General features: G+C 50.6%; 1 protein-coding gene across 4 annotated transcripts in view; it reads left to right on the forward strand.

Moving 5' to 3' along the window:
- The first annotated feature begins 2,504 nt into the window (after positions 1–2,504).
- Btbd16 (BTB domain containing 16) overlaps positions 2,505–18,932 on the forward strand; it is a 45,887-nt gene continuing 29,459 nt past the window's right edge. For 2 of the 4 annotated variants that reach the window (XM_069987910.1, XM_069987913.1), the window contains exons 1-7: positions 2,505–2,722; positions 5,008–5,077; positions 6,460–6,617; positions 9,542–9,621; positions 10,630–10,764; positions 13,912–14,001; positions 15,010–15,124. In XM_069987910.1, coding sequence (XP_069844011.1) covers positions 5,066–5,077; positions 6,460–6,617; positions 9,542–9,621; positions 10,630–10,764; positions 13,912–14,001; positions 15,010–15,124 — 590 coding nt within the window. In that variant the 5' untranslated portion in view covers positions 2,505–2,722; positions 5,008–5,065. Of the gene's footprint in view, positions 2,723–5,007; positions 5,078–6,459; positions 6,618–7,248; positions 7,332–9,541; positions 9,622–10,629; positions 10,765–13,911; positions 14,002–15,009; positions 15,125–18,932 lie in introns of those variants that run through there. The other 2 variants (XM_069987911.1, XM_069987914.1) reach the window with 2 other exon arrangements.

The raw sequence follows: 18,932 nt of genomic DNA on the forward strand, positions 1-18,932 counted from the left end.
TAGCATGGGGCTGCTGGCCTTCAGGACCCACATGGCCTCCACCCTCTTCATCATCCAGGTGCTTGTCCACAAGATGGCGGCCAGCAACTGTTTATATCCTGCTGAATCGGTGAGGAAAGCAAGGATAAGAAGCACCGGGAACCCGCCAGAGCCCCCAGTGGTGGTGAGATCAGCACCTTAGGAGCCCCCATTTTGCCAATTCCGTTGAGATTTTGCTCGTTTTCCTTTTCAGCTCTGCACCTGGGACTCCCCACTCAAGGTGAGCTTACTGCAGTCCTAAAGTGGCCCTTTGAAGACAGATGATGGAAGAAAGAGGAAGCTGGATGCTGTTGGTTATGGGGGAAGTTTTCACTTAAGCTTAAGGCTCAGCCCCTTGGGTGTGAGATCTGAGAGACCTGAGATTAAACCAAGGGGCAACCCTGCACCCATACGGATAATTCTTAACCCAGATTGCTGACTCCAGGAGAGAGACAGCCGGTGTTCCGTGTGTAACATGAAGGGGTGACAGTTGGTAAGAATTGTTCCTTCACTAGTCTGGGCTCTGATAAGATGCTAAGATCCCTTCCCTTCCTTTCTTCTCTCTTCCCTTGCCTTCCCTTCCCTTCCTTTGCTTCTTGTTCCTTCTTTCCTTCCTCCTCCCCCTTTTCCTTCTCTCTCCCTCCTTTCCTTCCTTCCTTTCCCCCTCCCTTCCCTCCTTCTCTCCCTCTTTTTCTTCTTCCCTTCTGCCTCTTCTTTCTGAAATCAAAGTGAAAACATTTGTCATTAGAATTTCTGTTTCTTCTAACAGTCATTCTGTTGTTACAATAAAAACACATGATAAAAATTACCATCTTAACCATGCTCAAGTGCACAGTAGAAAATTAACTACATGCAAATCATTCTGCAATTGCTTTCTAGAACTTTCTCATCTAATGAAACTGAAACCCTGTGCCTACTGACCCACAACCTCCCTTTGCTCCTGTTCTAGGAGCCTCACAGCTGCCACTGTGCTTTCTGAATTTGGATATCATTCCTTCCTTGCACTTAGGTTTTTTTTTCCCCCCAGGTATTATTTCCGCCACACATTTCTCCTTCTGAAGTTCCCATAATGTGTGTTGATCTTCTTGACGGGACCCCTGCGTCCGTGGGTTCCTTCACTTTTCATTCTTTTTAACTTGGACTCGTTAATTCCCCACAACCTGTCCTCAAATTGGCTTGCTTTTACTTGATCACTATGCTATTGAACCCCTCTAGTGAAAATTCCCATTCAGTGATTGTAGTCTTCAGAAGAACCAGCCTTTCTTCTTGGCTCTTTTCTCATAGTTTCTATCTTCACTGATATTTTTGGTTGTGCTCAGCCTCCTTCTAATTTTGTCTAAGTGTGTGAACATTGGAAATTATTTTAAACTCCTTTTGGAGGTTCATTTGTTCTTTTGGCTGAGCTGTGCTCCCCTGTTTCTCCATGGGCTTACTTAGTCTTTTGCTATTTGTTCATTTGAATAAATGACCACCTCCTCCGGTCTTTGGGGACTGGCTTGTCACAAGGAAAGACCCTTCACCAATCATCCAAGGCTAGTGATCCTGTGGACTTCACCAACCTTTCTAGCTGGGTATATGTTGGAGCAGGGTGGAGGTTAGGGGTGGGAGAGAGGGGCTTCTCTGGGCTTGTGCACTTAATTTCCCACTTGGAAAGATTCCTGATTTCCCTTTAAAAGCTTTCAATCGGGGCTGGGAAGGTGGCTCAGTGGTAGAGTGCTTGCCTTGCATGCATGAGGCCCTGGGTTCAATTTCTCAGCACTACATAAGCAGAAAAAAGTCAGAAGTGGCGCTGTGGCTCAACTGGTAGAGCGCTAGCCTTGAGCTAAAGAGCTGAGGGACAGCGCCCAGGCCCAGAGTTCAAGCCCCACAACTGACCAAAAAAAGAAAAAAGCTTTCAACCTCTAGCCCCTTTATGTCTAGCTGGAGGTGTGGCAGGTGCGCGGGGAAGGCCGCTCTTTTGTTTCCAGTGAGGCCGAGGGATCCAAGAGATGCCAGCTCATCATCACTACTCCTAAGCCAGGTGAGACGGAGAGCAGTCCTCGGGCAGGCTGAGGGCCTGGTCACTGCATACTCCGGGCATATGCTGGAACGCCTTCCATTTATGTGTATTTGTTGTCTTTGGCTTTGTCTTGGGCAAGAATGTGGGCAGAACACTTACAAAATGCTGTTATCACTCAGGTGATAAAAGTAAGTCGAGGAAGACTTTATTTTTAGCCCTGGGCTCTGATGGACCATCGGGAGGAGGGACATGACTGAGGCGGCTCCATCTCGTCCTCTACTCGATTGAGGCAGAAGCTTTGCAGACCAAGTCACTGAGGATGTGGCAGAGACCCAGCAGGGCCCCTGAGTGAAGGCCCCAGGTAAGAGCCTGGACCCCCCTCAGGAAGACCTGGAGTCTCCGCTCAAGCCCCAGGCTGTGTTGACACCAGAATCTGGAACCAGAAGTGCTGGGAACATTCCCTGTTATTGCCATGGTGCCCACAATGACCCCAGAAACTGAAGGCTAGCCCCCCATCAAAGCTCACTGGCCCATAAAAAGAATAGGGTGAGCCCCAAATGTCAAGAGAGCTCCCAGAATTGAGGCTCAAAGGTGACTAGCCTCCAGGTTACAGGAGACAATACGGAGAGCAGTGTAATGAGCACGCCTTTCTTCCACACACGTCCGCTGTGAACTCCACGTGGAGGGCAAAGGGGCTTCAGAACTGTAAGTGCACTGGTGTATTTCATCCACGTTAGAGGTATGTTCCTGCTTAAGGATCTTCTGGGGTTTTCTGGATTCTGGCTGGACAGGAAAGGGTCCCAGAGTGAAGGGACATTGCAAGAAGCTTCTGTCCACTCAGGAGAACTTAGGAACTGGCTCTTCTAACCCAGAGAGGAGGACACTAAGAAATGGAGGATGACAGTTCAAAGCCAGAGCCCAGAGATAGCCAAGAATCTTCTGCAGCTAGTGAATTTAAGTTGTTGCCTGTGTTTTCTGCTCCTATAAATGATAGAAAAATGTACCTCACACAAACAATATTAAGGCAGCTTTTATATGTGTATGTTAACTCAACCTCTATCTAAATAGACATATCTACATATTTGTCTTGGGCCATGAGACTCCTCTAAAATAGCCAGCAAAAATCTGGATCAGAGGTACGGCTCAAATAGTAGTGCACTAGCTGAACAAGCAAGCCAAGTAAGTGATTGGCTATCAGTGCAAAGCCCCGCAGGGCCAAAAAAAAACAATCAAAGCAAATGAAAAATAAAAACCCCGCAGAGGGGATGTTGGCTGATGGGAGGTCAAAGGAACAGATACACTTCCGGGACATTGAGACACCTAATGGTCAGCTGGGAGGACTTTTAGGTATGGAGTCAAAGAACACGGGAGCTGGGATAGCTCAGAGCCTTCTTTAAACCGAAGGGAGTTCTCCAGGCACAGAGGGTTCAGCATGGTGTGTCCTTTGTGTGCTGTGCAGCACTGAGTGCTGTCTTAATGCCTTGGTTTCCTCTAGGCCATGTTGAGGCTCATACCAGCAGGATGCCTGGCCTGAGCTTTAAAGCTGGAGAACTGAAGGCCATACTTGTTCTTGGGTGGTATGAGGGAGGGGTCAGAGAAGCAGCTGTGTGTTCCCTGGTGGGGAAAACTCCCTGTGCGCACACAGGTGCACATCTGTACACATTGGTTGGGATCAAGCCCAGAGCCTGTGTGCCTGCCCCAGCCCATGTTGATTTGATGCACAACTTTTGTTAAAATTAGAGATCAACAGAAATATACATTTGACATATTTTCCATACCCAATGAAATAATCTGTAGGGTAAAAGCAAAGTTAAAAACATTTATACCTGGAAGAACTTTTGAGGCACACAATAACAGATAAAAGCTCACTCGCCCCAAGACCATGTATGGAAAACTCCTCAGAAACGCTTTTGCAACTTTTGGGGGAAAGTCCATGCTTAAGTGGTTTGCTGGAAAAAAAAAAAAGCAAAAGGCCAAAAACCATGTAAAAGAAGGCTCAGTTTTATTGATGGCCACAGAGGTTCCAATGTAAAAATAAGGATCTGAAACTATGTGTTACTCATTAGATTAACAAAGCAAACAATCCAACCCTCCCCCAAGGTACGATAAAGCTTTCTACTTGAATTGATGTAGGAATAAGCATTAAAAATTGGTGCTGGGAATATTAATTACTGCAACTTTGGGGGAGGCAATATCTAGTTTAATTCAACATATGTATCTTTGACATAACAATCCCACTTTGAAGAATCTATTTTATAGAAATTACAACAGTGATATACAAAAATAGGTTTATGTATATTTAGATATGGATACAATTACAGTTAACATATATGTATATATGTATTTATTATATATGTACACACACACATATATATACTACCTTAATAATGTGTGTATGAGTTATATATTTCTGGATATCCCTGTTGTTGGGCCTACTCAAAAATATCACCTCTTTCTGGGAGCCATTGGTTCATGCTTGTAATTCTGACTCCTAAGGAGGCTGAGATCTGGAGGGTCATGGGTCAACACTAGTCTGGGTAAAAAAGTCTGCAAGACTCTTTCTCCAAAATAACCAGCAAGAAAAGCTAGGAGATGTGGCTCGAATGGTAGAGTACGAGCCTAATAATCAAACTCCAGTTCCTGCCCAACCCCAATAACAGAAAACATCATTTTCTAGTCCCCCGGTACAAAGATACAGCCCGTGTCTTTGCAGCTCTCCTTTGGTCTTCATTTTGTGAGCGGGCATGAAGCTATACGCCCCTCCCAGTTGCTTTAACTTAGCCACTTCACCAGTACAATAGCAGACAATTGTCTGTTCACTCCTTTGCCTTTAAAAAACCAGATATCCTCTTGATGTGATAAATAATCCATACTTGAGGCTTACTCGTTATTACTCATCATTACAGAATTTTTTAGGCGAGTCTCCTTTATAGTCTTGAAGAGACGCTTTGGGAACTCAGCGTCTCAGTGTCTGTTCTTTTGTCTTCTAGTTGCTCATCTTTTTTCTTCCCCTCACTGTGTGTGTCATCTCCACTCTCATTTGTGACAATGCTGAATCCCGTGAGTACATCTGCAACGCCAGGAGGAGGCAGGGGGTAGGAGCAGCACCAGTTGCTGTGGTTTCCCCCAGGTCCGGTCCTCCACTCTCCTGCTGTGCTGGGAGGAGCACCGTGCACTCAGTGCTGGGAGGAACACCGTGCACTCAGTGCCCAGCAGAAGCCAGAGGGCAGCACCCCACCTGTCAGTGCTCCCACACCTAATCCCACACCCCGCTTTCCCACCAGCCACTCTCCATTAGGAACGGTCCTGAGGCGTATTTAACAAACATTAGCCTTTTAGCAACTCTGAAAGTAAGATGGAATCACCACATCGCTGTCATCATCTCCGTCTTCACCATCACCATCACCACCATCACCATTATCTCCACCCTCATCCCCTCCACCAGCACTACCATCACCAGCATCCCCACTGCCTCCACCATCGCCCCTGTCATCATCACATCACTACCACCGTCTCTACTATAGCTAGAAGGTAGAAAGGATGCCTTTCTACCTTGGATTGGCAAGCCAAATACAGTAAGGCCAATATGATTCCACACGCAAAAGCAAAGCAGTGCCAACACACATGTGAACCGTGAAACAGTACGCTAACTGGACGACACTGGACAGGAAAGGCTGCATGTTATGCGATTCCACTTATTTTCAATATCCAGAATAGGCAGATCTGTGGCGTTTCCTGGGCTGGTGAGTGGGGGAGGGGGAACCTGCCCTTAGTGGATGCAGGGAGCGGTGAGCACACACCAAACACTGTAAGCACACTAAGTGCCACTGAATTGTACACTGTGTAATAAACAAAATAGTGAGTTTTAGTTTTACTAAAAAATTAGTTTCTGCCCCAAATCTCTGCTCTGTAATATCTCTTTAAATATCCAGATAAGTACTTAAGGAAAAATCCTTGATCTGGGTGCTGATGGCTCCTGCCTGTAATCCTAGCTTCTCAAGAGACTGAGATCTGGAGGATTGATGTTTGAGGCTACCTGAGACAGAAAAAAAAATGTCCTAGACTCCAAAATAACCAGCAAAACAAAAATCAGGGCCAGAGGCATGGCTGAAATGGTAGAGCACCTGCCTGGCAAGCACAAGGCCCTGTGGGTAAATCCCAATACTGCCAAAACGAAGCAAAATAACTGAACCAACTTTATCTCCCTGACCAAATTTTTGCCTCTGGCACCTCCTGGCTAGCAGGCCAATTCCAACGTGCTCGGCAGCTTGAGATCCTTGCTCCACAGAGTACAGCATCCTTCCCTTGAGAGAGATGCCCGGGGGTGATAGTAACCAGAAACTTAAAAAGGGCCTCATGTTTCTCTCTGCTGTGGAGATCAGGAACACATTTGACAACTTGGTAAGGTGAGGAAATTTCTCGGTCTTTCTTTGACTATCCAGCAGTGCAAACCGCGCTTGGAGCGCCGGCTTGTTGGCTCCTGCAACCGGTGGCGTTTCCCCAAGCAGCCTTTCTCCGGGGATCTGCTGGCACTCTCTCAGATGTGTAAGGCCCTCAACATCGATCTGGACGACAAGGATGCTCACAAGTACCCAGACAGGTAGTCAAAGGTCATGGTGGGGAGTGGCCACAGGGGCGGGGCGTGCACCCCTGGGAGGGAAGGTGGCTGAGAGTTAGGTCATGCCTCCTGGATAGAGGGGCCATCTGGGGCACCTCCAGGAGGGTACCTCCTTCCCTCCCTCCCTACCCCCCTTCCTTCCCTCCTCTCTGGGACAGTCCCTCAGGCGGGGCCAAGGTGCAAAGGGACCAAATCCCCTGACAATAGCTGTGCATGGTGACAGAAGTACAGAGAGGTTGTCAATTTTTTCCCCCCTGGACTTTCCTTTGCATTGGGAACTTGGGCCCTTACAAGAGTCTCAGTTTATCCTCCAGAGACAAATGAAAACAACAACAACTTACCAGCTAACTATTCAGACACCTCACATCAATGTCCATGTCTCCCAATCAATGGTCCTCACTCCCTGCCAATCTGCTCGGATTCTTAGGAGTAGGCTAGGCTCTTGACTTCTCCCTATTACCAGTTGTCTGGGGACTTGGCACTGGGCCTGGCCAATGCTCTTCCCCCGCCTGGCTCAAGTGTACTGGAGCACAAGCCACGCCCCTGGGGCAGCAGGTACTCAGAAGAGTGGCTTGCTCCATGTTTGCTGGGCGAGCAATCATCTCTCCTCTCCCTTGAGTGCACTGGCCAGCCCCACTCCTGAGTACCGGAGCCAGGCTAGGGAAGCAGGCACTGCACCTGGGCCCAAAAACAAAGGTAAAAATGGTCCAGAGTACTGAGGGGAGAAGCTGGGCCGCAGGAGCTGAGATCCGAAGCAGTTGATGTGTGGAATAGCCTAGCTCACCTGAGACTGGCACAGGAGAGGAGGGAGGCACAGACCCGGGAGCGGCTGTTGGTGCAGGCCATTGGGATGGTTAAAAGTAGCCCAAGGAAAAGGGCTGCAATCCCTGCGCCTCCCTTACTGGTTCTGGGTGTGACCTTCAGCCTGTGGACGGACCTCTTTTGAGCCCTTCTTCCCTCCTCCACCATGGGCCAGGACTTGGTGGGGAGGAAGCTCTCCATCCAAGAGCACAGGGTGAATGTCACCGCGTGCCACGGCGCCTATATCATTTGTCCCCCAGAGGAAAAAGATGCCATTTATCTCATTCCCTTGTCCACAGGTCCTAAAAGGACCCCAGCCCTAAGGTCTGCAGAGCTTGGGCCGGGGGTCCCTTCACAGGCAGCCATGACACCTAGAAACAGGCAGCGTGGCCACCCAGGTTGTCACGAGGCATGTTCCAGCTCCGCTGGTACGGGGGATGTTTGTGAGACGGCTGCACTCACGAGCCACCGGCCCCCTCTCCCCCTCCGTGCTCTCCGGTCACATCCCCGACCCTGCCTGGCTGGTGTCAGACGTATCACCCAACCCGCTGGGAGGTTGAGGAAGGAGACAAGGCTGGCTGGGTCCAGTCTGGTCTCCCCGCTTCTTCCTGAGGCTGAGTCACTGGCAGCCCTCTCTGACCCTGGGAAGGACAGCAGGTACTCAGTGTGATTGCGGGCACAGGCTACCGTCCAAACCGCCTCCTCGCACCGGGGCCCACGCGGGCTTCTGGGGTGGCGGGGATCCCAAGCGATACACAGCTCAGAGGTTATCCTCAAGCGTCCCTGGCTGGTGGCTTTCTTGAGCTGACAGTCTCCAAACTGACTATGTGACTCGAATTTAGTATTGTTTTCCAGGCAATTGTGCAAAACCTGTGTTATCTCTCCATCACCACACATTTATTCAATGCACATTTACTAATCACCTGCAGGATGGTCCCGGAGCCCCAGGGGAGGAGACACAGACGCATGACACTGCAGAGGGGGGTGGCAGGGGGGGGATGAAGGGGGCAGGGCGCTGCTGGCTCTGGGTCCCCAAGGCAAAAGGCCAGCAGGAGGCCCTGGACAGAGGGAGTGGGCGGGGCAGAGGCAGGAGCAGCGTCTAGGCTGTCAGAAAGCACTGGAGCTGGATGGGGATGGCAGAGGCTACAAAGAAGCACAGGCCTGTTCACGGTATTGAGGGGTTTGAGCTGTCCCCCAGAGGTACTGGGGAGACAGGAAAGACTACCTCTGCCCTGTTAGGGGAGTAGATACCCAGGCAGAGGAGGGCTGGAGATTGGTAGGCTGCTGAGGACTTGGGAGGGGGAATGGTGGCTTGGTCAAAGGTCATAGTGGCAATGGCAAAGACATATGGACGAGTCCAAAAGAGTATTTTGTCTGATTGAGGCACGTGATTGGTTATGGCAACACCGAGTGAGCCGACCTGAGCACCCAGAGGCTGTAGGTGCCGTTTCCTGAGACAAGATCTGGTGTAGTCGCAGGCTAGGATTCAGGGCCGATTGTGAAGTTCATTTTTGGACATACAGACACTGAGGATTTCTAACAAAATCATTGGTGAGGTGAAATGTCCTAGAAACAGACACTGCACGCTATTCTTTTCTCCAGCAGGTATTTTGTTGTTGTTATTGTTGGTTGAGGGGCCTAAACTCTGGGCCTGGGCGCTGTCCCTCAGCTCTTCAGCTCAAGGCTAGCGTTCTACCACTTGAGCCACAGCACCACTTCTGGCTTTTTCTGCTTATGTGGTGCTGAGGAATCGAACCCAGGACCTCATGCATGCAAGGCAAGCACTCTTCTCTTCCCAGCCCCTCCAGCAGGCATTGATTGGGTGCTTACTGTATGTTGTGGTTTTAGCTACTACTGAAGGAAATATTAATTCAGCAGCCGGCAGTAGCTTAGAATGCTGCACACACATGTGATCAGGAATTAGTGTTTGGGCGGGCTGTGGCATTGCTTGTGGTTTATCCAGGCAGTATGACCCCAAAGCAGAGGTGTGACATGGTGGCCGAGGGATGTTTAGGTGCATACATACCAGAAGGCTGCATGATGCGGTGGGAGAAAAATATCAGCATTAACTCCCACATTTTTTTTCATTTATATCTTTCCTTGAGGTTATGCATTTCAAAAATCCAGAAACTCCTCTCTGAGGAAGTGAAGAACAACAAGGCAACCAAAAGTGGGGAGGAGACAGGTGAGTGTTGTCATCAGTGTTTAAATCAGAGCATTTCAATAGTTCTGACTTCTGGGGCCCCTGGAGACCTTGTGGAGCAAAGCCAGTCCATAGCTCAAACACTAATCTATGTATTGTGATTCTTGTCCACTGCCAGTGTCTAACATGTAATTTAAATAGCCATACTTATCTGTCAAATGATTGCACAGGAAACCAAGCCTCACACACACATTTCATAGGACAATGGCTACTATAAAGACAAAGGCACTGAGGTCAATAGATAGCTTTTGGATGAAATGACTACACAGAGCACACCCAGGGGCCAGCTGTTCTTCTCCCTCTGGACTTGGGCCAGTCACGAATTGGACATCTGCATAGCTCAGAAGCCTTTTCTGAGATAGGAGCGGGAGTCAGAATGGGACCCTCGAGCTAGAAGTAAGTACGTTGAGCCTCATGGAGGAGCCTGGGAAGGTCCTCTTGTTTTTAAATTTTTATACTTGGGGCGCTCAGGACTGGACCCAGGGCCCCACGCAGGCTCCAGTACTCATTACGCTCCCGGATGAAAGTCCGCTGCTTTACTCATCCAAACTTGAGAGTCTAGTAAGTAGAGGCCCAGGATACGGCGAAGGAATGACAGTGACCATGGACAGTTCCCACCACAAAGAAGGATCAATAGTGCCGAGGCTGGGACCCCCTGTACCAGAGGAAGGCAAGGCGTGGCCCACTCCCCTAAAGAGGTCTCCCAGGAGCGGCCCTGGAAAGTCCCTGTAGAGCCTTTTTTCAGGTCTCCAAGTTGGAGGGAAGCCGTGTGGCTCTGCAGCCCTCCAGCTCTGTCCTTCGGCTCCCAGAAGGCGCCGATCCCCTTCCCTGCAAGGCTCTGAAAGGCCCACACTTCCCTGGGGCTGGGGAAGTCGGTTGGCCTTTCGTCTGCTTCCTGGCTGCAGTGAATGAAGGAGAATTGGAGCGAAGAGGAAGTGCTTGTGTGGGGAAGTCAGTAAGCCATTGCCCAGCGTCCTTTCGTCCCCTCAGATGTGGTTCTGGAATGCCTGGGCTACATGTGGGAGCTGCACCAGGCCCAGCTCTTCCAGTCCCAGACCTTGGCCAAGCTTTACTTGACGACCCTGATGCACAGGACTAAGACCTACGCGGATTCCACGGTGCCATGTAAGTATATCTATAGAGAGTAAGCAGTACAATTTTGTGTAGAATAATGACCCCCTGGTCCTGGGACCCCTCACACCCTCAAGGTTTGAAAGGGCCCGGCCTGGCCTCTGGCTGTTTTGAGACCAATGGTGGTTGGCACGGACGGATCTGAGCCAGGTTCTGTGGTGTGAGCTCATCACGTGACTGGCCACCAGCTCCTGCCTGCCCTCTTAGCCCTCTCCCACTGACTCTGGTTATCTTCTGTCTTCTGCCATCTTCTGTCCTCCACCCTGGGGTTAAATAGTGAGAACTGAATGGCTTTCTGATGAATGGGATTCTGATTGATCGTGGGGTGTCTTGCTACCTGCATTTTATTCTCATTTCTTTTTTTGTAGCACCCCGTGTCTCTACTTTGTAGTTCCTGGGAAGGTTTGCTCAACTTTTACATGGCCATACATTCCCTGAACACCTGTCCTGAGCCCTTTTCCGTTCTATTGTCTGTGCTCCACAGGTCTTTTCACGTCATTCCGTTGTCAGGTAGATAGGTTTGGGTTTACTGGTTTAACTGCTGCCCGAGTGTAGGTTCAGAGGCTGCAATTCTCTGCAAGCTTATCAACCCCTCCCTGAGCCTGGGCAGTGGTGCCCCGGTGCCTGCTGGGATCTGTTGGGGGCCCTGGCCTCTGCTTTAGCTCTCTGTCCTTGGAGGTGGCAGTGGGAGACTGTGGCTTTCCTGTAAACCGGTAGGAAGCTGCCTGTGGCGTTTCTGCCCTTCCTAACCCAGTGGGATGGGCTCTACCATCTCCCCTGAGCCCAGGGTGGAGCACTCAGCAGGCCATCAGTGGGAGGCTCTGATGCCCTAGACAGAGAGAACACTGGAAAACAGGAGAGTCTGGGAGCAGAAAGGGAGGGACTGGCAGCATCCGTCTTTAACAGGGTCTATGAGGGTGTCACCTTGGGATGGCCACTGTGATCCAAGACTCTGCTAGTGGCAAGTCCTGACCAGAGATGTCACTGCAGATTTGGTAGTGCGACTCCTAGGGTTCCCAACCGTCATCATTCTCTCCACATGCCCCACTCATGAGATAATGGGGCTCCAAGGCTTCCCACAAGAAGTCGCCGTCCCTCCTGCTCAGCGTGTCTCTCTCCAGGATGTTTGTGCACTGATTCCAAAACATTGCACAACTGTGTGCCATCCTGCAGGCAGCACTGAGGAACATTCCGGAAGAGCTCAGTGGAGACCACAGACTCTCACCGTGGCTCAGCTGCTCTTTACCCAACGCTGCTTGTGTCTGAGCAGACACACTTATTCTCAGGACTGAAATCCAAAGGGAATCAGAACTGTCATACTACACACAAACGCACAAGCTTGGTCTCGGAGGACCTCCTATGTATACGATCAAATGCTTCCTTTCTAATGCTGGGCCTCACTTAACCCGGAGGAAAGGCTGAACTCCTGCCTTGCACTCACTGTGGCCTTGCTGATACCATTTCTCCCTTCTTTCAAGTGTTTAGCTGGTGCCGGACCTTGTGCTCAGAATTTGTCATCTGGGATGGGCAGACCAGCAAGCCCTACGTGATGATGATCGTTGCCTTCTGTGTTCTGCCCCACACTGGGTGCCAAGATGAGCGTGATCATCGATCTGATAAAACATGACCAATAAGAGCATTAGCCACTACCTCCTGTGTGTCTACTGTGCACCTGGCACCTGGGGGCATGATCTCGGGTACTTCCTTCCTAAGGAGATGAGTGACTGCCAGGGTCTTGCAGGTAGAGGCCCCAAAGGAAGATGATCCAGAGCCAGAGACTTAGTAGGTTGTCAAAAAATACTGGCCGAATGAGACAATAAACAGAGTCTAGCACTGGAGGACAGTGAAGGGGCCCTGAGGAAGAGGGCCTCTTTGTTGGATCATTTTCTTGAATGCAATGTAACTCTTGGTTCCCAACTTATATTCTTTTCCATTACTTCGAACCTTGAACTCACTGGTAATAGAACCTAGTCGTGTGTAAGACTGTGGTGGACCCTGGGGGGTAGAGTACACCATCAGTGTGCCTGACCAATACAAAGCGCTCCTAGGCACCCCTGAGGTGGAACTGGCCTAGCAGGCTATGGCGAGGCTGGCCTTAGGTAGCAGGGGTGGAGGTGCTGCTCTTCATGTGGGGTCAGGAAAGGGGGGGCATGTGAGGAAGCCCCCCTGAGGGAGAGGGGCAGCAGAGTCCCGGGAATCCGCCCAGAGAAGGCAGGTCTGGGAGATGCTGAGCAGAGCAGTGGGAAGAGGTTGGAGCGGCTGGAGTGATGGTGCCAAGGGCATTCTGGGAAGCCACATCAGAGAGCACTGTAGGTGAATGGGGCTAGCCAGCAGAGGGGGAGGGAGAGGCTGCCCTGCTCTTCCTCAGGGACAGGGTTCTCCAGTTTGGAGAGTACATGTCAAGAGGTACTGGCTGGGACAAACAAGTCGTTTAAGGATTCAGGTGGACCTGTTGCAACAATGAGAAGTACAAAATGTCATGTCAAAACCAGCTTTACAATGTCGGTGTGGGGGGGGAGGGGGGTATAATTGGGTGGGGGGAGGGGGGTAAAATTGGGTGGGGGGAGGGGGGAGGCGGGGAAGGGAAGTGAAGGGTAAACAAAGGAGGAGGCTGCAATGCTTGGTAAGAAATGTATGCATTATCCTGCCCATGTAATTGTAGCCCCCCTGTACAGTATGTTCTCAAATAAAATAAAATACAATTAAAAAAAAAAAAGAGGTACTGGCTGGACACCCCCGTCTCTCATCGGATGGTCCCCATCACCCACTTGATCCAACCCTAGCTTTGGTGCTCACTCAGGTCAGAAACCAACAGTGGAGGCCCACTCTGCCCGCCCACTGCTCCCGGCCTCACATGATGAGAAAGGTGTGGCAGGCAGGGAGGGGGGGGGAAAGGGAGAGGGAGGGAGGGAGGAATGAATTCATTGATCAGTTGACAGTGAGGGGAAGCTGGGTAAAGGGAAACACCAGCACTGGCCATAGTATTTTTGCAAGTTCTGTGACTCCCTGTTTCTGTGCAGTTATCTTCAACGCGCATCCGCTAAGCAACACGCCAAGTATGGTGTGGTGCAGGTCAAGATCCGGAGCAGGGGAGGGGAGGGTCCAGCCTTACTGAGGCCGCCATCTGCTTTTCTTCAACAGATCCAGCATCTGGGAAGACCAAAGAAGTACCCCCTGTGAAGAAGATGTTCATTTCCTTAAAGATCAATGATCCATCCGTCAACAGATCTGGTAAAGTACACCTGTCTTCTGTAAATCGATTTTAAAGTAGAGAAAAGCAAGAGCGCTGCAGTCCAGTGGTGGTGCACATTCCTTCACGAAAAGAAGGGACCAGGGACACGTGGAGAAATGGGAGAAGGTGGAAATTGCTGCTATAGAGCTGTGACTGTTGAGACAGGGCCAGAAGGGTGGATGCAGGAAGGGAAGGGAGGAGCAGCCTTCTCAGACAGCCCTGGGGGAAATGGAATGTTCCTGCCCAAACCAACTCCCCAAATAGCACGTGACCTCCTCTTCCCAAAGATCCCCAAGGTCTGCCTTCCAGAACACTCTCCCAAGGTGCACCTCTGGCTCTGCCCTAGAGAAGGATGGCCGTGTGGCATGTGTCACACCATCAGGTACACAATACCGCTGCATGCATTGCTAGGTCAGCACGAACACCCTGAGCAGCCAGCTGTCCTCAGAGAACGCTGCCACCACACGGCGGCACTCTCTAGGATCACGCAGGGCTTAGAGCAGGACAAGTTCATCATGGCCCCTAGCCAGACGGTCTAGTTCATGGGTGATCAAATCCTGGCTCTTTCCAGATGTCTTCGATCATACTGGAGTTCTCAAGCTACAAGGAAAATCATTATTAAACTATTTGTCATCTCGAGAGAAAATGTGACCAATCTATGCATGGTGTATTTAGACAGTCACATTCCTACACAGGTCAGGGACCCCAAGTAAGGAGAGGGGTCTCTAGGTTCATAGAGAGCCCTGAGATGTCTCGGTCCCAAGACACAGATAGATGCTCAGAGTGGCTCCAAGGAGAGGCCTTTTAGCAGAGCTCAGTTCCCTTTAGCTTTATCTTCAGCTCGTCTGGAGCACTGGAGTCCAGTGGCCACTTTCTCAGGTGGAGTCTGCGCATGTGTCTCTTCTTCAAGAGCATCCACCTGTCCAGCCTCAGGAATTGTGAGGCTGTGGGCCAGGGCCACACGCAGAGGCCTGCGCTGATGGCTTTCCCTTGGCTACTGCCCCCAGCCTTCGCCCTGGCGCTGAAGAACCTCTACATGACCAACGTGGACATAAGCGTGGACGACCTGCTGGGGGTGCTGGCTTCCGCTCACATCCTCCAGTCCAGTCACCTGTTTCAAAGGTAAGAAGGGCCTATCTGGGAACATGTAGAAGGGCCTTTCCTGGCCCATTTCATGGACCGGATCTCTTCCCTGGATGGAGACACAGTGGGCTCATTGGTACCCAATGTGACTTTGAATGTGGAAATGAATAGAACAGATGCACAGGTTGTGGGCTGCAGGTTCATAATAGGCACTTGTCTCTGGAAGTGGCAGGTAGCTCATAGGAATAAAATAACAAGGGAAGGGGTGGTTTTCCTGCTGGGAGAGATTTTGCAGATATGCCAAGTGACTTTCTAAGATCCTAACAATGAAGCTTGCTTGCCCATTTCCACCAGGGTTCGCTTCTGTATAGAATAAAGTCTCTGTTGTGTGTACATACACAATCTGAGGGCGAGCTGGCTTTCTGTCATGTTCATGTCTTGCTTGTTTCAGATATGTCTGTTTTCTCTTGCCAATAATATCTTTGTTATGAATGCCATACATAGTGATTGTAAATATTTGGGGGGAGAGAAAAATGGGAAGTGGTTGTTGTTTTCTTTTTGTGCCAGTACTAGGGCTTGAACTTAGGACCTCACATTCTCTTGCTCAACTTTTTCAGTCAAGGCTGGTGCTCTACCGGTTGAGCCACACCTCCACTTTGGCTTTTTTTTCTGGTTTTAGTTGGAAATAAGAGTCTCTCTAGTTTGTCTGCCCGGACTGGATTGAACCTCCATCCTCAGATCTCAGTTTTCTGAGCAGCTAGGATTCTAAGTGTGGAGCCACTGGGGCCTGGAAAAATCACAATCACCTATTGATTCCACTGGCCACTAGGGGTCATAGCTTTACTGCTTGGGTAGTCACAGCCCCTGGTCTCATCTTGGTGTCCAGTAGGAAGCCACGGGACAGGGGCACCAGGAGGTATTCAAAGGGATTGGTGCACCATTTTAAGGCTTCTGCATTTTGGAATGCTTAGAGCTTGTAGACCTTGGTAGACAGGGGGAGCAGCAGGCAGGTCTCAGAACTTCTGCCTGCATTGCAGAAGCCATGGTGATATAATCTAGGCTCAGTCAGAGGCTGCAAGTTGTCTGTCATTGGACGTTTCTGCAGATCCCAAAGCACATGCGAGATTCTTGGCCTTCACCCTTCTAAAAGCTTCCCCATCACCTTCACGTACCTCTCTGGTCTCCACTGCAAGTGTGGTCGTAGTGTTTATCTTAGCTCTTCCTCAGGACTAAGTGGCAGAAAGCTTGGAGGTGGAGCCCTGCCACAGTCAGACACAGTTGGAGCTCTTTGCCAGGCTGGACCCCTGACATCTTTCCCTGAAAGGAGGGAGTACCATGGCTACACACATTTCATTGAGGGGGAGACTGAGGCTCCTTACCTAGGAGCACACAGCTTCCAAGTAGACCAGCCAGATCTTAAAGGACATTGAGGAGTCCCCAAACCTACACCATTAGCACCACTCCATCTTCTATGCAGTGATGTGATTGGTCATTTGCTCATTCAGGGTCCTGAGCCGCTCTAGCCTTCCCCTCTATGACCTGGTGCAGTTTGCTTATTCAACCAGACCCCCATCGCTCCTTCAAGCTGGATTTCTACTGCTTCCGTAGGATGCCGAGGAGACAGAGAGGCCCCAATGGGCAACTGGCTGCCCTTACAGGCAGGCCTCTTACCCCACCGTTCCCAAGACACAGGAAATGAGCTGTCAGGCGCAGTGGAGGGGCAGGGACTCCCAAATGGAACATTTTGTCCTGTATGTGATTAATGTCAAGTAAAACTGGTGCCAATGATGAGAAAAAGCACCCTTTAGAACTCCCCTGTTTGATTTCTTGTAATATACTTCATGCCACTAGTGTGAATGGAAGGGTAAGCGAGGCAAGTAGAAGATCCTCCGTGGGATTCGTCTTGCTAGCTTGTTCGGCGGCTCCTCCTGGGCTCTTTCAGGAATGTGTGCCCAGCCGCACCAAGGTGGCCCTGAGCACAGAGTGGCGGCTTGTAGCTCTGCCCTCCCCAGACCCCCATGTGACTGACTGTGGAGAGGAGATTTACAGCAGGGATGATCTGTCTGTCTGGCGGCCACCTCAGGCCTCAGTTCCTTCATCTGAGTGGCTAATGAGTGAATGAATAAAATGAATGAGTAGTTCATCTTAGCCGAGACAGGACATCAGCAGCTCCCTTGAGGACAGAGGCCGGCCCTCCCCTGGGGACCACGTTTTGTGGCCTCCACACTGTCTACAAATGTCCACAAGCAGTGCCTCAGTCCTGGGTCACAGGAGATACCCTGGGCCAGGACAAGACACTTCATGTAACTGCACTGGCGATGCAGAGATCCTAGGATCCAAGGCCTACAGGTACTCAGAGGCCCACTCTCTCTGCAGAGGACACAGCGAGAGAGGCCCGGCATTTCAGAGTGGCTCTGTACCAAGTCTTTGTGGTCAGACCTGTGGGGCTGGGCAGAGAGGGGCGTTAAGCCAGCTTGGCTATGGCCTTGGCACCATCTAAGGAATCTGGCCTTGACCCTATTGGTGATGGGGGTGGGGGTGGGATCTGGGCTATTAAAGACTCCCCACCCCTTTATTTATGTACAGCATGCATATGCAGCTCAGCATAGCCTAGGACACAAAGCAATGACCAAATCACAGCCTCCTTACTCAGGTCCTTTCTGGACAGCTGTTTCCTGGTGCCACCCAGTGCGGCATCTCTGACCACATCCTGGGGCGTGGCTTTGGCCTTGAAGTGGTTCTCTAGGCTCTTTCCGTCTCTCAGCCTCTGCTGCCCTGCCTCAGACCCAGATGAGAAGCCCCATCGATCTGTGACTTATCTACCATGCCCCAAGAATGGCAGGTGCCTCATTCTCTTCCCTGCTGCCCTGCCCTGTGCTGTGAGCCAGAGCGAGAAAGGCTCTCATGGTAGAGAGCCAAACCTGCCCTCCCACTGGGCAGGACCAAACCTGCCTGACAGAGGCAGGACCTGCCCTAGATTCTGCAGATAATTGCTATAGGACTGACTGTTCTAGGTCAGAGGTCAGGGCAGGCCTTCCCACAGCTGGGCTGGGGCTTGCCTGCTTTGGAGAGATTCAAGGTACAGTTGTGCGTGTGCATGTACATGTGTGTGTGTGTGTGTGTGTGTGTGTGTGTTGCGTGTACACCCAGGTGTGGAGTGGAGCAGCAGTGCCCAGATGGTTTTGTGACATTAGATATAAATGACTGCTCGAAGGCCAGCTTGGCAGAACTTTCCTCTGGGTGAGTTTTTCTCACCCAGAAGGTGAGGCTTGATTAAAGGCGCTTGCCTTTAATCCCAGTTACTTGGGAGAAAGAGATCAAGATGATCAAGGTTTGTGACCAGCACTAGCAAAAAGTAACCAAAATGCCATCTCAACCAGTAAGCAGGATGTGGTAGCATGTGCCTGACATCCCCACTTTTCAGGAAGTGTAAGAAGCAAGATCGTGGTTCAGGTCACCCCAAACAATAACAGAAGATCCTATTTGAGAAATAACTGCAGCAAAAAGGTCTGGGGGCATGGTTCAATAGGTAAAGTGCCTGCCTAGCATGCATGAAGTCCTGACTTCAAACCATGGTATTATTTCCCCCACCAAAAAAAAAAAAATGCCCAGAGGGCTGGAGTCCCAGCTGGATCTCAGCCTTTGCAGTCTGAGGCACAGCAGCCAGAGTGGAAGAGGGAGGGGCCGCGAGGAGGACCTTGGATAGCTTCCAGTCGGTTCAGTCAAGGGCAAGCACAAAGCTTGGAGGGGAAGGGTCCGAACCCCTGACCCTAGTCAAGACCCCTTCACAGTGTGAAGGAAGCCGTGGAGGCAGGGAGACCCGCTATTGGGAGTCTTCAGCCAAGAC

The sequence above is a fragment of the Dipodomys merriami genome, unplaced genomic scaffold (assembly GCF_024711535.1).
Source record: "Dipodomys merriami isolate MVZ:Mamm:240054 unplaced genomic scaffold, mDipMer1.0.p SCAF_35, whole genome shotgun sequence".
In the NCBI taxonomy this organism is placed as follows: Eukaryota; Metazoa; Chordata; class Mammalia; order Rodentia; family Heteromyidae; genus Dipodomys; species Dipodomys merriami.